Source organism: Vigna unguiculata, chromosome 4 (assembly GCF_004118075.2).
Source record: "Vigna unguiculata cultivar IT97K-499-35 chromosome 4, ASM411807v1, whole genome shotgun sequence".
NCBI lineage: Eukaryota > Viridiplantae > Streptophyta > Magnoliopsida > Fabales > Fabaceae > Vigna > Vigna unguiculata.
The window spans coordinates 38,405,683-38,421,927 of NC_040282.1; the positions used below are offsets into that span (position 1 = coordinate 38,405,683).

The following is a 16,245-nucleotide window of genomic DNA, read 5'->3' on the forward strand; positions in this document are numbered from 1 at the left end:
ATCATTTTATAAATTTTACTATCTAAGTTTTTTTCCTACATACTATATTCTTAATTTGTATACATTTACTTATTAATTAAATATCTGGATATTGATGTGTTATGTCTTTTTTTTAAACAAAAATAACATCATTAGATAATATATATTTCATATAAAAGTTGAAATAACTATCTCTCTATATATATGATATTTAAAATAATATTTTAATTGAAAGAAGAAAAGTCTGTGTTTCTCTTAAAATTGAATAACTTATAAATTAGATTTATTGAACTAGTCTTTTATTTTATTTTTAACTTTTCTAACTTAAGAATGACAAATAAAGTCATTTGCACATGTACTGTTTGAAACTATTCCAATTTTTATAAAAAAATTATCCTATTAATTGGTTATAAATACGAATATGAGTAATATCTAATATTTTAGATCGAAAATCTACTTAAATTTGACATCTTGTTTGATATTAATACAATTATAATTTCTTTCTTGAAATATCGTAAAAAAGAAAATGTGTATGAAGATGATTTTTAATTTGAAAAATAGTCAAACATGCACTCATATCATCTCATTTTTATCCCAACTCTAACCATGTAATTACGATAACTTAATTAAATTGTAAAAATAAACCATTTAATTAACTTAAAAACTAATTATATTATGCCAATAACATACGATATATATTATATAACTTTAAACATAACATAACTACAGTTTTTTTTATGAGAATATTAATAACGTATTTTTTATCTAATAGTTTTTTATATACAAACTTTCCTGTATGAAATTTAATTAAATTTCACTAAATATACGTTATTCTCTATTAGGTAAATCTCATTTCTATAAATTAATAAGTCTAACTAAAACTCCAATTAATAATTAATAGGAGAGGGGATTCTTTGAAAAAAATGTTAGAGAATATTATCTTCTTATACGTTTATTATATTAATAGTAAACTAAAATCTTCCAATAATTAGAAATGAATTTAATTATAGGTCATGATGTAATAATTTAATTTGACTTGTTGCAATATGTTCTCCTTAAAATAATATAGCAACGACTAGAGGAAACTCACGGAGAGTGATACAATAACTGACCATATATGAGTAGGGTCAATGTATGGATTTTGTTTCATAATATAATTTTTTTGGTACGCTATAGAGGTAAAATAGAGTATATAATATTTACAAATATGTGAACAATAATAATATAAAAAGCAAAAAACAGTTCAAGCGTTAGGATTCATCTGTATATCTTTTCTTCTTTTCTTTTAAAAATGTTTTCAAACAGTCCTTCAAATGTTAAAACATATTATATATCTTTATAATAATAAATATGATACTAGATATGCATTAGGACGAGTAATATCAAATCAATTAATCACCAAGACTTTTATGGTTTAAAACTTAATATTTATATGATATTTTGTGTTCATGATTTATGTTACGAATTTCAAATAAGTTAGAAGTAGGCAAAGATAAAAAAAAGGAATATATATATATATATATATATATATATATATATATATATATATATATATATATATTAATATCTTTTATTTTGTGAAAAATCAGACTAAACTACAATCACAAAGTATCCCAAGAAAAAATCCTACAAAATCAGAGTTCTCTTGATACCATTTGTTGGAAAAAACACATAATCAATTAAGAATATTATCATTTTTACCTCCAAGAAACACTACATTAACATATAAATGAAATATAAACAAAAAACACAAAAATATAACATGAAAACTCCATATGCGAAAAAGAAAAATCACGGTTGTTGTCCAAAGACCACCAAAGAATAATCATTATATATGTGCAAATTTTTATAATACTCATAAATTATTCTCAACCATTTGATCACAAGTACATTCACACTCTCTGGAATGAAAATTTAACTACAACTCACAACATTCTATTATAAGAGTATAAGAAAAGTCAAACATTATCTCAAAGTGTTTTTGACTTGGGACAATAAACATCATGAACTTAGAACATATTATATAGTTACTAACACTCACTCTCTGACATATCTTAAACAATGTAAACTTTTCAAGGCATATTATTTCCATGTCCAACAATTTTAATACTTTTATATTAAAATAATGCTTTTACTTGAGAGAAATGTGTCTAGCTTGGAGTCACACACTTGAGAAGGATATTATTAATAATTTCAAGTAAATTGAAAGTCCTACTTTAAATAAAAAATAATAAGATGAGCCATATACTAAGTAGAAGTAGTCATAAATTTATTACTTTAAAATTTTAACTTAAATGCAGTCTTTAACTTATTGTGATATCCTGATTTCTTGTATTAATTAATAAAAAGACTCATAAACTTAAATTTTTACAAATTTGAAATAAATGATCTTTTTATATAGATTGATTCTCATATTATTGATATTCTTAATAGTACTTTCTATTGTAAACATCACATTATTGTATAATAAAAATGATCCCTATGGCAATTTTTATAAGAATAATGACTCGTATAATTTAAATATAAAATGTAATATATAATGGTGCATTGCGTAAGAGTACATACATTAAAAATTATCGCAATCTTTAGACATGGAATTCAATGCTAAGGCTAGTAGCCAACTAACAAAAATTGAAATATATGTCTAGATTAATTGAACAATAAATATCATGTATTATGAATTATTATATGTATAATAAGTGTTTCTGAATATGACAATGATAAAAATAGTTTAATGTTTAGACACTTAATTTTGAAGCAGTTTTAGATAATGTTTTGTCTAGATTATTTAAAAATAATAATTTCATGAAATTATTTAAAATGTACGCACTCGTTGTTAAATCAAGAACACAAAATATCAATTAATCAAAACATTTTTCCCTTCTTTCTAACGGTGCCAAAGAGAAAAACCACGTTTGTCATTGGAAAAGCTATGTACAATAATTAAACATTCCTGATTATCATTAAATTGAAAATACACTTACTAGTTTCAAAGTTATTATAATTGATTAGTGATTCATTTTCGGATTATTTCAAAGTTTATCATAAAGCTGCATAATATCCTAGACCCATCATTTAAATTACCCACTTAAAAAATGTAAGGCCATTAGAATTAGCTTAATGCTTTCTGCCCTAAAGTAAAGGGTTTGTCCTTGTAAATGGGCCTAGGGTGGCCCAAGTGATAAAACCCAACCCTAATTCGCCCTAACCCACTTACTTGCACTCTTTCACAGAAACGTAGTCGTTTCCCTCCGCTGCCAAAAGAGTTCTGCTAGGGTTCGCTTCTTCATCTCGAACAAGTCCGCTCAACCTCAGTTTTGTCTTCTGCTCCATTTTTCCAGTCCATCTCTCGAGCTGCTGTGCTTTGTGGTCCAGTGTCAAAGCCTCGCGTAAACCCTTTCTAGGTACGGGAAGTTAGGGTTCGTGTTTGAGTTGTCCTTAATCTGTTTTTGGGTTGTCTTTGATCTGTTTGAGCATGTTGGATGTTTGTATAGATAAATCGCTATTTGTGGTGCGTGAGATACCTTGTATGATTGAAGGGTTTGGAAAAATTGTATCTGTTGCAGGTGAATCCAGGGCGAGACCTGGTAATCTCACCCAGGCGAGTCGGACTCGCCTAAGCGAGTCTGGCGGAGGGTCACCCAAGCCTTTTTCGCCCAAGGTCGCCCAGGCGGCCAACTCTTTAATTTTGAGCGAGCAGACAACTCGCCCAGGCGAGAGGGGTCTCGCCTAAGCGAGATCCCACGTTGTTCCTGTTCCTGTTTTGTGTCCTTGCCTAGGCGGAAGGGGGGACTCGCCTGAGCGAGACCCCTCAGCCTGAGCGAGGTGCTGGGTGAGATAGTGATGTGATTGGATGTTTGTTTATTTCTGGATGATCTCTTTGGTTGGGTATGAATATATGATGAGTGATATGTATATAATGGAGTATGAGGTATACGTAGCATGATTCATGAATTGTAAATGATGGGTTTAGTATGAAAGTTGGCATGTGAACTAAGTGAGTGGGTCATTTTTAAAGTGGCATGAAATTGTGATGAATTGAAATCCTATGAGCATGGATGGATTATGATAAGTTGGAATGGGTTGGATCTGGAAATTGAAAGGTAACGACTTTAAAGGTTGATCTAATGAGGGTATCTTTGCATGGTGAATATTATTTGATTGTATGATCGTATTTTGTCTGTGTCAGTGCATAATTCCTTGGGGGTCTCTAGGTGAGAGTTTCAGGGTCGCGCTTCAGTGGTCGGGACGTAATTTCATGGCCCCTGGTAGTGGGTGTTCATGGTAGTGCCCCATCTGTATAACTAGGTAATGATTCAAGGTAAGGTTGCATCCTGACACTCTGAGGAGTCAGTTAGTCTCACCTAGAGCGGACTGACTCCTGTGGTGAGAGTAGCAGGAGGCCTGAAATTCATTAAGGGCTAACCTTGTGGTGAGGGAAAATTGATCCATTGTAACACTTGTAACACATAGCTCGGGGGTGAGCAGCTCGGGGGTGAGCAGAGGTATCCACCACAAGTGCAAACATTCGCTGAATCCGACTAAGTTATACGTATCCGGATGAGTCAAGTCGAGTCGTAGTGTATTGAATGAAAAGTCATAACATGCTTGGTTGTTATATGGATATGGGATGATGAAAATATATTTGACTGTATGATGAATATGTTGCCGGCTCTAGCTTACCCATTTTGTTGCATGGTTGTATTGTATGTGGCTGTTCTTTCTTGCGATGATCATCAATTTGATTGATGAGAGCAGATGGGCGAGGTTCTCGTGGTCAACAAGGGCATGGTGATTCCGATGCTTAGCCATCTGGGCTGGAGTTTTTCTTCATGATTTCTTTAGGGCTATGGCCCATGTATCGTTTTATGCATTTACTATACTCTCTTTTGTTAGACTTGTATATGGTTTCCGTCGACATCGTAGTGTGCCCAGACTGTAGGGGTTGTGTTAAGGACCCCAAGACTACGCTACAGTACTATTATTGTGTGACGTTTCCTTTAATTTCGCTTAATAATTAAATGGGACGTTACAAAAAATATACGAAGAAAACTTCATGTATAAATCCTTTAAAAACAAACAAGTGAACAATATCAGATTTATTCTTTTGAAATATTCAAAATGCAAAATAAACTTTTATTTTGTTTTACAACTTCTACTTTGATCTATACTCTTTTATGAACTTATAAATTCCTTTTTAACTTTTATTTAATCTAAAAATATTTTAATACTTTTAAGAATAGAATTTTAAATTTAACTTAACAAGTTTGTAACTATATGGTAAATACATCTTACTTCTAGTTAGTCGATGATCTCATGTTGAAATATATACATTTTGAACATGATATGGTCGGTTTAAAGCCTAAACAAGTAAAACCCTTGTTTTAGGTCTCCTAAACAAGAAAGTCTCAAATTTTTTTAAGTTTTAATGTATTTCTATTAAATTAATTGTAAAATTATGTTTGAGAATAAAATTTAATTAAAATATTATGAGTAACAATTAATTTTTATTCATACTAATATTGGTATTTAATGAACTAACAATTTAGAAAAAAAAAAGAGAGAATGATATGTACCTCTATTATCTTACTATCAATTTTGATTTCTATCTTCTTCTTTTATCTATCGGTGACTTCTGATGTACTTATTCGACTCCTTAATTTCTTATTTTCTTCTTGAACATTTCTTTGATAGTTTAATCATTAGTAAATATCCATTAATTTATTCTTATCCCTGATATGTTGTGCATGAGTCTCACTGTTTATATTTCTAGTGGTAGAAAAAGATAGTTGACATTTATTTCTTTTTAATGCAACGGTGCATCATATAAGATAAAAAGCTAAAAGCCAAAAATTAAAACTTGTATTGTTATTTACTTCATTTGTCTTTTGCAAATACTTATTAAATGTCCTTTATCAAATTATAATTGTCTTTTCTATTAAAAAGGTCTTAATTTATTAATTTTAAATCTAATATTATGATAGTTTCTCATTACATAAATAAGTTATATATATATATATATATATATATATATATATATATATATATATATATATATATATATATGTTTTAATAAGCTTCTACCCTAAATCTCGATCAAATTGATCTTTAAAATAATTTTTTTAATTGTTTTATTAATGATTAATCTTAAGTATACATGTACTACAAGTCCATCACCGAGTTTATTTTCTTGACAACTAAAATCAAATTTGATTGTTTTAACTCATTTTTTTTGTATACTTATATTTAGTAGTGTTGTATATATGATTTTTTATTTCATATATAAATATATAGATATGTCAACTAAAAAAAATATGAATATTCAAAACTCTAGAAGATAAAAGTTCAGACTTTAATTGTATCATAAACAAAAGCTATGGATACATTTATAAAAATAGATAAGAATATAAATTAGAAAATATGTGGGTGTTCTTTGAATGAACAAGATAATAATACTAATATAGATGTAGGTAAAAATAACGAGAAAGAGAAGTAGTTAGTCTCAAACTCATGATAGGGAGGAGGCGATTGAGAGAGTAAATGATGATTCTACTCTTGATGAAAATACATATGATTCAAGCCAATGAAATAATATTGACATAAATTTGAGAGATTTATTAATAGAAAAGGACCTTATTAAAACCACTTATATTTTAGGCACTTGAAAAATGCTTAATCTTGAAAAATCTTTGAACATGATAATTTATTGAATCTTAATGGATTTGATTTATCTGCAAAACTAAACATCTTAAAGGAAATGATAAGATTGGAAAATGATAAACCGATTGACATTCTTAATTATATGAAAATAATAAATTATTTTCCAAATGTAAATATAACTTATAGAATAATATTAACAATTTTAGAATTAATAATTTTAAACAAAAAGAATTTCTTAAGAGCCAAAACTAAAAATAATAAAAATTTACACAGATTAAATATATTGTCCTTATTATCCATTAAAAGATAAATATTAAATGAAATGAATTACAGCCAATTAATAGACAATTTTGTATCATAATAAGTTTGAAACTCTTGAGTTGCCTTTTATAAACATTAATAGTGATGCATAATGGTTTAATAATAAATAATACAAAACTAGTTTGTAACGAGATTTGAATCCCTCTACAAACAAAAATATTGAAAAAATTTACGATGAAACAGACGATATCATAAATAATTTTCTTGATAGCCTGCATTTAGGCAAAGAAGATAGCTCTTCAGTAATATCAGAACCTATAAAAGTAAATGGGTTAAGCAATAAAATGTCTGAGCATTTGTAGCTGATACTCCAAAATGGAATTTATACAAAACACAAAGAAAGGACTTTCAGGTCCTAAACCAGTCAAGTCCCCCTTTGTGATGGAACAATACACAAAGTATGGCAAACAAGAATTGCCAATACTCACAAATACCTACCATTTCCCTGGTAGAGACAACACAAATGTCAAATTAAATGTTTTAATTGATAACATATGGAATATTCCAAAATACACAGTTCAAAATGAACACCAAGTCACTAAGGTGAAACAAAACATCATTAGCGCACTATACAATTTCTGTAATGCAGATAACAAAGGAGTTCTGTTAACTTCACCATCCTCTCCCTCTGGAAAAGGATTTACACATTATGCCCTAATTACTGGGCCAAATAAAGGAGTTTATACTTCCTTCAAAGACCTTTCTGAGGCAAAACAAGACCAATTTTGGTCTACTTACAAAGGCTTTAATTCCTTAGAAGAAGCCCAAATGGCTTTAAAGCTAGGAACTATTGATGAAGAAAAAATAAAAACAGGGTTGACATTTGAACCAAGAACCCAAACACATACCTATGCTGCCTCTTGTAGTTTCTCACCACAAATGAACCCAAACATTTTTCTTGCAAAATTCGAAGTCATACAAGAGTTCTTGTTTGAAGTTCATGCAGAAACACAAAATTACAATGAATTATTTGTAAAACCCCAGACTTATTTGGACACAAAAACACCATGCCAAGAGTCTTCGGACTATTGCAAAACAGTAACCACAAAATGCACATGCCAAATAAAATTCATTTTTAGAAAGGCTCAAATTGATTTAAAAACCTTTAAAAATCAACTATATAGAGACATAGTCATATGTCCTTCAGTATTATTAGAGGCAGGATGTCTCCAAACACTTCTTATCCCACCTACCACCGAAAAATTCAACTCTCTAACCTAGGAGATAAACTCGGTAGTAAATGAAATATAGGCAGAATATATGACCAATATCTGTTTACAAATCACCTCTTCCCCAAAAAGCGCCACAACCCCTGATAGTGTGGCAACACATGTCATAAAACTATTCACAGAATCAAATCCAGAGGCCCATGTCCATCTAGAACACGGTCTCTTGAAAGGTTTATCACTTAACAAAGAAAAACTATACCAGTACCAACTTTGGAAAGCTTACGTTGAAGGGTCAAATTGGAATTTCTCCAGAAAGGATAATACCGAATATATCCTTTTAAAAGAAACCATAAACACCAAAATATACTGGAAAAAGTTTATGGGAAACAAATTTCATCCTTTCCCTATAGAAGCCAGTCCAATATTGGTTAAAAGATTTGAAAAAGAAAGGATATATAGAGAAATTTATGAAGAAACAGGAAGCCACGGACAAGGAACTCCTGGATCTTCTTTCCCTTCTGATAATGAAGACTCAGACCAAATACTTGAGGAAGATCCTGAAGACATGATTTCCACGGTAGTCTCCAAAAGAGGACAGTAAAGTGTTCTTACCTGTGACACAGTAATTTTACTCATGACTGGGTAATAGACTAAAGGGTAAAAACACACAACGTTCAAATAACAGACCACGTCACCAGATGACTTAGACTCTAGGTAACCGGTCACTTGAAAACCGGTTCAACAAGTTACAGGTTTCAAAGTTTTTCTATAAAAGAGTCTTTAAGTCCCTTATGCTGGGCAAGAACTCTGAACCAGGAAGAAAGGGGACAGATTGGAAGAAAGGGGACAGATCCTTAAAATGTAAGATTATGAGAAAATAAATCTGGCAAAGCCGGTTAGATATTCTCTCATAAGATTACATCTAAAAGAAGAGAAAATAAATACAAAAATGTAATTGGAAGAAAGGGGACAGATCCTTAAAATGTAAGATTGTGAGAAGATAAATCTGGCAAAGCCGGTTAGATATTCTCTCATAAGAGACTTACTCTCATTTGTATACTTGTAAATATATTTTTTCTATAGTTGATTAACTATCTTCCATAATCTTCAAATGTTAAATTTTCATTTTTTAAAAGGAATAATAATGAGAAAAATCGTTTTTTTTTTCTTTTTTATATTCTTTTCATGAGATTTTATGTATAAAGTCTTTACTTACCTATAATTGGTGGGTATCTTGTCAACAATCAAATGTCTCATTGTCAACTGTCCATCCCCTAAACAACAATTTATTATTAAAAACTAATTCCTATGGATGCTTAAAAGAACATATATCTAATCTCTATTAGTAATCAAAGATGCATTAATTATGATATATGAATATATAATAGTATAAAAATTAGGATATCTTATTAGAGAATAACTTTGATTGAAATACACCGACATCTTTGTTTTGCGGTGTAATTGCATATTATATAATCTATAACAACAACCTACAAAGGTAATTAAAATATATTTTATTTTGTAAATCATATTTTCGATTTATCTTTTTAACTTTTTAAAATATTGCAAATATATCGATTTCATTTTTTCATCCCTTTATTCAAAATTTATCTGATGTTCATCCCTTTGCAAAACGATATTTACCGCTCTTTAATTCCACTATTCTTTTTCTTATAAAATCTCCTGTCAAATTAACTATATAAAACTTAAAAATAAAATATATTCAAAGATTTAAATTTTATTTTTTAAAGAAATACACTCTATGATTAAACAAAAACATATTTATTTGTTTTAATTTTATGTTTGATTGGTTGTACATAGTTCTTTTTTTTATTAGACCTTGTATGAGTTAAAATTAATACATCTCTCTCTTTTTATTCCTTAACCACTTTATTACACACTTTTTATTAGAATATGTATTAATATAATTTATACATTTTAAAAAATTTATAAATAAAAAAAAATGAAATTTTGTAGAAATGAATATTTATATTTTATGATATAATAAAAAAATAGATGATGTAACAATAAAGTAAAACCTTTTCAATTTTTTTTTTTACTTTAGCCAATTCATTAGATATAGTAAATTTGTGGTTTCTAATAACCATTTTCATAAAAATCATATTAGCCGTCATTAATACTAAGGTAAATAAAAGTATTTTACAACATTAATACTAAGGTAAATAAATATTGAAGTTCAATTAGACTTGACTCAATTATAAGAAGAGTCAAGTCTAATTGTTATTATTATAATAACAATAAAAATAATAAAAATAAATGAAGTAAACTATTTAATATTATTATATAAATGTAAAATGTGAAGTATTTTTTAAAATAATACTTTGTTTAATTATATAAGAGATATTTGCATAATTAGGGTAACCCACAACCACCATGTAAACCAGCAGCACTCTGTCACGTGCCACTAACCTCGCACGTGCGAAACTGTCGGTGGATCGTAAATGTGGGAGACACCCTTTGAATTTGAGGAGAGACAATAGCTCGAAAAATATGTACTTTGCTTATCTTTTAGTATCATGATCATGCCTCCGATGCACGCCACGTGTCCCGCATCCATTCATCTCCTTTCATCTTTCTTTTTCTTCCTTCTCCATCTAAGTTTTTTCCCTAATGCATTGCAAAACTATCTTATAACTTTATAAATTTGGAACTCATAAGCTAAATTACTGACATAATTCATAGAACTAATCAATAAATATAAAATAATTTAAGAAACTAACTACTTTATTTGAATTTCACACACAGTTAAAATATATACTTAAATAAAGATAGTAACAATTAACTTAACAAATTTCCAAGTGTTTGTTTTAAAATGAAATCATTCATGTACCTGAAAATACTCTTGCACTTGAGATATTATAATTGCACTCAATTTTCTTAATTATAAGGAACAATATTCCCATACAAGAAACCTTTCAGTAGTACTACATTTGCCAAGTGCATGCTCCAAAACCTTAAATAGGGTTACTCAATTTTTATTTATGCTTCAAGACAAATAAACATTTTCTTTTTTTTTATTATAACACGAAAACGAGAATATACATGAAGAAACAAAAATTAAACATGGTGCTTGTCTATTTTACAGATAAGTCCCGTCATTTCAATTTCGCTTTTAAACACCAAATTTTTTCGAGTCCTATAAATAATAATTTGATAATGTCTAGTCCCTATATTTTCGTAAGAAAACGATGGCATTGTTTTAATTTCTTCACAATATACTTTTTTTAACTTTTTTTTTTCGGAGAGATTAAAATAAAATAGGATTAAATATGTTTTTATCTTTCAAATTTCAGTGAAATTTGGAATTAGTTCTTCCTCAAAAATTTTGACCAATTTAGTAATTCATCTTTAAAAATGTGTGAATTAGTCTTTTTAATAAAAATTTGTTAAGTTTATCTGACGTTTCAAGCACATTTCGTGATAATATTTGAATTATTTACACTGTTTGACACATTTTCGCTTTAATGTTAACTCAAATATTATTATAAAATGCGTTTAAAATATCAAATAAATTTAACAAAATTTGGTAAAAATGACTAAATCCATACATTTATAAAACTGAAAGATTAAATTGGTATACAGTTTCAAAAATAGATTAATTCCAAAATTTACTAAAAATTGACGGACAAAAACATATTTAATCCAACGAAATATAAGAAAATAAGATTGCAATGGTGAGAATGAGATTGAGCATTGATGAAGATGAAGTGTTGGAGTTAACGACAAAAGTAGTTAGTCGAAAATGAATTATAGCATTAAGCAAGTATGAAGAAAGAGAGTTATATTAAGTGGTAGGTTAGTTTACAGAAAATGTGAAAAAAAAGTATAAAATGGTGATAGAAAAAAGGACAGATATCGTAATTGTCTGATTAATAGAGGAAAAGACAAGTTAACCTAATGTTCCCATTAAATGAAGTTATTGGCATGCAAATGGCATCAAAAACGAAATTTTACCTGAATCGAAAGGGACCAAAGTGCTTGGCCTCCATTTTTGAATTCTTCCACTTCCATCTAGATACTTTCAACTATTATATAATGCAACAAAATAAAGCGTCGGTGATCACATGTAATAACAATAATAAATTATTATTATTACTTAAATTTCTATGTTAATTTCAACAAATACAATCATTATTTTTTACAAAAATATAAATTTAATGATGAAATTAAAAATCCAAAACTAGTTCACAACTATTACAAATGGGTCAATGGTTAGTTTTGCATAATTTTTTTTTTTTTAAAAGATGAAAAAAGTAGGACTATGATATGACTTACTATTTAATTGGAAGAAGAAAAGTGAAGTTTTGATTCTTAAATTATAGATTGTTACAAAGAAAGGCACAAAAGAAGGAATCAGCACGTGTGTAAGTACTCATAAAAAAACCTAGAACCAAGTAATCAAACCCTATATGGTTTCATTTGAGTTTCACTTTCACCTAGGTTAAAATTGCTTGCAAGGAGAGACATCGCACGTGCGAGTGACCAATGAGAAGCTTTGGCGGGTAAAGATTCACTGTTTGAACAACTTGGTATAACTCTTCACTGCACAGCATCAATCATTGGTCTACCCCTAAATTCCCTAACTACCCCTACAAGTACACGTGGCATTCAGAGAACTAGGGACACAACATCGTTATGCTGAACCAAAATGCACTCAAACTCTAACACTCTCTCTTCGTCCGTCGGTTTTGTTAACCATTTATGAAGAAATTAAGATTGCTTTGCCGGCTTTTGTTGTCTTCTTCTCTTACTTTCCAACCACCATTTTTTTTTTCAACTTTTTATATTAATTGATTTAATTATTATTAATTTTCTAAATTATTGAGGATTAAACAAATTGTTAGTGAAGAGAAATTATCCATACTGTGAACTAATTGTTAGTATCTTTTACTTTTGCTACTGTGAATTAATTGTTGGTATCTATTAATTGATATAAATGTTTTAAATTTATGTATCAATATAAATGATATCAAATATGATTTTAAGATAATTGCTATAAAAATAATTAGCTTATCATGCAGAGTGATATGTAGATTAAGTTCTTCCTTTTGTGCATGGTACATGTACTAATTAGCATAAGGGAACTAAAGATTAAAACGAAGTTCATGTTTGTTTTCAATTATTTTCAAAATAATTATTGCGCTAAGAGTCTTTTTAAAAAATAAACCAACTATTTTAAAACAAATTAATTCAGACTTGCCCAAAGTCAAAATGCTCTCTAAAGTGAAAGGACAAAAATAATTACAATTTGATCAGTGGGTGATGAAATGCCTAATCTTATTAATGGGGCACAAGAAACAAAAGCATAATTGATCATATGATATTTTTAAGGACAATTATTAAAAACTTAATTAGTTCAATTAAATAATTAATTAATTAAATGTATAGTATATATCACAGGGTGTCAGCATAGTTAGCTGGCCACTCGTTTTTATATTATTATTTTTTTTCTGTCTTCATTTCATCACTTTCTTCTCCCTCTGATTTCTCCACAACAGCAAGGGAGAAATAGTTCCTCTTCCCTGCAAATTCTTTCTAGATTCTCACTCTCTTCAATTTTCTTCGCCTCGGTTTCATTCAGAAAACCAAAAAACACAGCTTCAGATTGTTCAAGCTCTTTGTTTTTTCTCTAATTCAAGATTATGCTGTAAAATTCTGAAACTCGGCCACATTTTAGTGTAAAGATCTGTGCCTTGACCCTTGGCAGGTTCAACTTTTGAGGGGGTTGGAGTAGTTCTTCCTCACAAGCCATTGATTGGTCCAAGTTTAATTTTTTTTTTTCTCTCTCTCTATCCAAGTTCAAAGCTTTTGGTGTTTTTTATCCCGTGTCTTTCTCTCTCTTGCTGTGGAATGCTGGGGTCAGAGATTTCTGAGACATGTTCTTGCAGGCTTTCGGTGAATTGGGTCAGTGTGGTTTCTGTCATGGGTGGTAGAGAATCTGAGTCCTCAGAGATCTAAGCCTCTCTGGCCTTTTCACAAGCACACACCCTTTTGTTGCGTAGTTGTGAAGTTGAAGAGTGAGAGAAGATGATGAGGATGAGGAACAGTAGTGGTAGCAACAATCACAAGACGAATGGTCTTTCTTCCATCATGAATGCAGGAGGTTCAGCTGCTTGTAGATCTGAGCCTGGTTCAAAGGAATGGGAGATGAGACCTGGTGGAATGCTGGTTCAGATGAGAACCGCTGATTCGGATCGGAACCCAGTTCTTGTTCCCACAATTAGAGTTAGGGTCAAGTATGGTTCAATTTACCATGAAGTCAACATTAGTTCTCAAGCTACATTTGGTAACTCTCTTGACTTTGTAATTTGTTTTTTCTCAAGTTTTAATGGTTTGTGTTTGCCAGTTATGTTTCTTTACCTTTTTCTTGTAAGACAAAACTTGGACACAAGTTTTAGGTAACTTTAATGTTGTTCCTGTTATTTCATAGAAATTAGAGTTTTCACTATGTTAGATTTCCGTGTTCTGGTTGAGGAATAATACAAAAGTTATCAATCTCTAGGTTTTGGTGATTGTTGTTTTTATAATTTCTGGGTTTGCAGGGGAGTTGAAGAAGATGTTGTCAGGATCAACTGGGTTACACCATGAAGACCAAAAGCTGTTTTACAAAGACAAGGAGAGGGATTCAAAGGCTTTTCTTGACATGGTTGGGGTGAAGGATAAATCCAAGATAGTGCTTGTTGAAGACCCTATTAGTCAAGAGAAGAGGTTGTTAGAGAGAAGGAAGAATGCTAAGATGGAGAAAGCTGCAAAATCAATCTCAGAAATCAGCTTGGAAGTAGATAGGCTCGCAGGGAGGGTATGTATTGTGGTTGCTACTGATATTACTATGAATTTTTCTCTTCATTTTGCAAAAACTTGATTATGAGTGATTGGAATTGGTTAGGTATCAGCCTTTGAGTCAATCATTAGCAAAGGTGGGAAAGTTGTGGAAACAGATGTTCTGAATCTGATTGAGTTGTTGATGAATCAATTGCTTAAATTGGACGGTATAATGGCTGATGGGGATGTGAAATTGCAGAGGAAAATGCAGGTAATGTTAGGAGACTTAGATGCATTATGTTCATTTGTGTTATTCACAATATCTCAATTTGCCTTCACTCATGGTTCTAAAAAAAGCTTCATTTTTGAAGGTAAAAAGAGTTCAAAAGTATGTTGAAACTCTTGATCTGCTGAAGGTTAAGAATTCTGTGCCTAGCAGCAATGGAGACCATGCTGCAGTGCAGCCTCAACAACAGAAGCATTCAAATGGACAGAGATTTGGAGCTGCTGTTACAGAGAAACATCAAAAGCATTCAAATGGACATAATAGGTTAGCCTTAGCACCAATTCAAGAGCAGCAACAAGAACAACCTAGGAACTCAAATGAGAATTCTCTAGCACTTTACCAGGAACAACAACAACAACAACACCACCACCAAACCTCAAGGAATTCGACCTCAGAAGTTGTAGTTACCACAAACTGGGAGTTGTTTGATTCTGCCCCACCATTAATCCCTGTGCAGTCCACATCCCCACCACAACAACCCCCCTCAGTGACTCATAATTCAGGTCCTCCAAAGTTCAATTGGGAATTCTTCAACTGAGTACCATACCACGTGCTTTTACTTGTGTGGATGTGATTTGGGTTTGTCTTCCACTTCAGAGTGTTATATGTTTTACATTCTTTTCTGTATTTAGATTTGTTTACCAACCCCCTATAATCTTCACAAATAAATGGGGTTGCCATCATAGTGATTATCATAAAAAAAAGTTACATTTCTCTGTGATTTTGGTGTCCACTGAATTCATTTATCAAATGTATGGGCCTATTTTTGACATATACATATATATATACTATGATCATAAGCATTTGTGGCGTAGTTAATGTAAACATTAGGATTCAACCACATAACTTAATTTTGATAGTCTAAAATCCCATTTCAGAGAGAGTCTATGTTCTGGTGTATTTCTTGGTGAAGCAACTTTGAAACTTTGGTTGCTGATATAATAAGAATTATTTAGCAGGATCTTTGTGGGGGGGCCACAAGTTTCAAAAAGACTCACATATGTTAAAGGGTTTTACTAATCCAACCAATGATAAGAAGCCAAGTAT

General features: G+C 30.3%; 1 protein-coding gene across 1 annotated transcript; it reads left to right on the forward strand.

Annotated features, from left to right (window-relative positions):
* The first annotated feature begins 13,570 nt into the window (after window positions 1–13,570).
* Window positions 13,571–15,974, forward strand: LOC114181975 (BAG family molecular chaperone regulator 3-like). Its single transcript, XM_028068695.1, has 4 exons — window positions 13,571–14,436; window positions 14,693–14,949; window positions 15,037–15,183; window positions 15,284–15,974. The coding sequence occupies exons 1-4, from the start codon at window positions 14,178–14,180 to the stop codon at window positions 15,734–15,736; spliced, it is 1,116 nt and encodes a 371-aa protein (XP_027924496.1). The 5' UTR covers window positions 13,571–14,177; the 3' UTR covers window positions 15,737–15,974.
* Window positions 15,975–16,245: the final 271 nt, after the last annotated feature.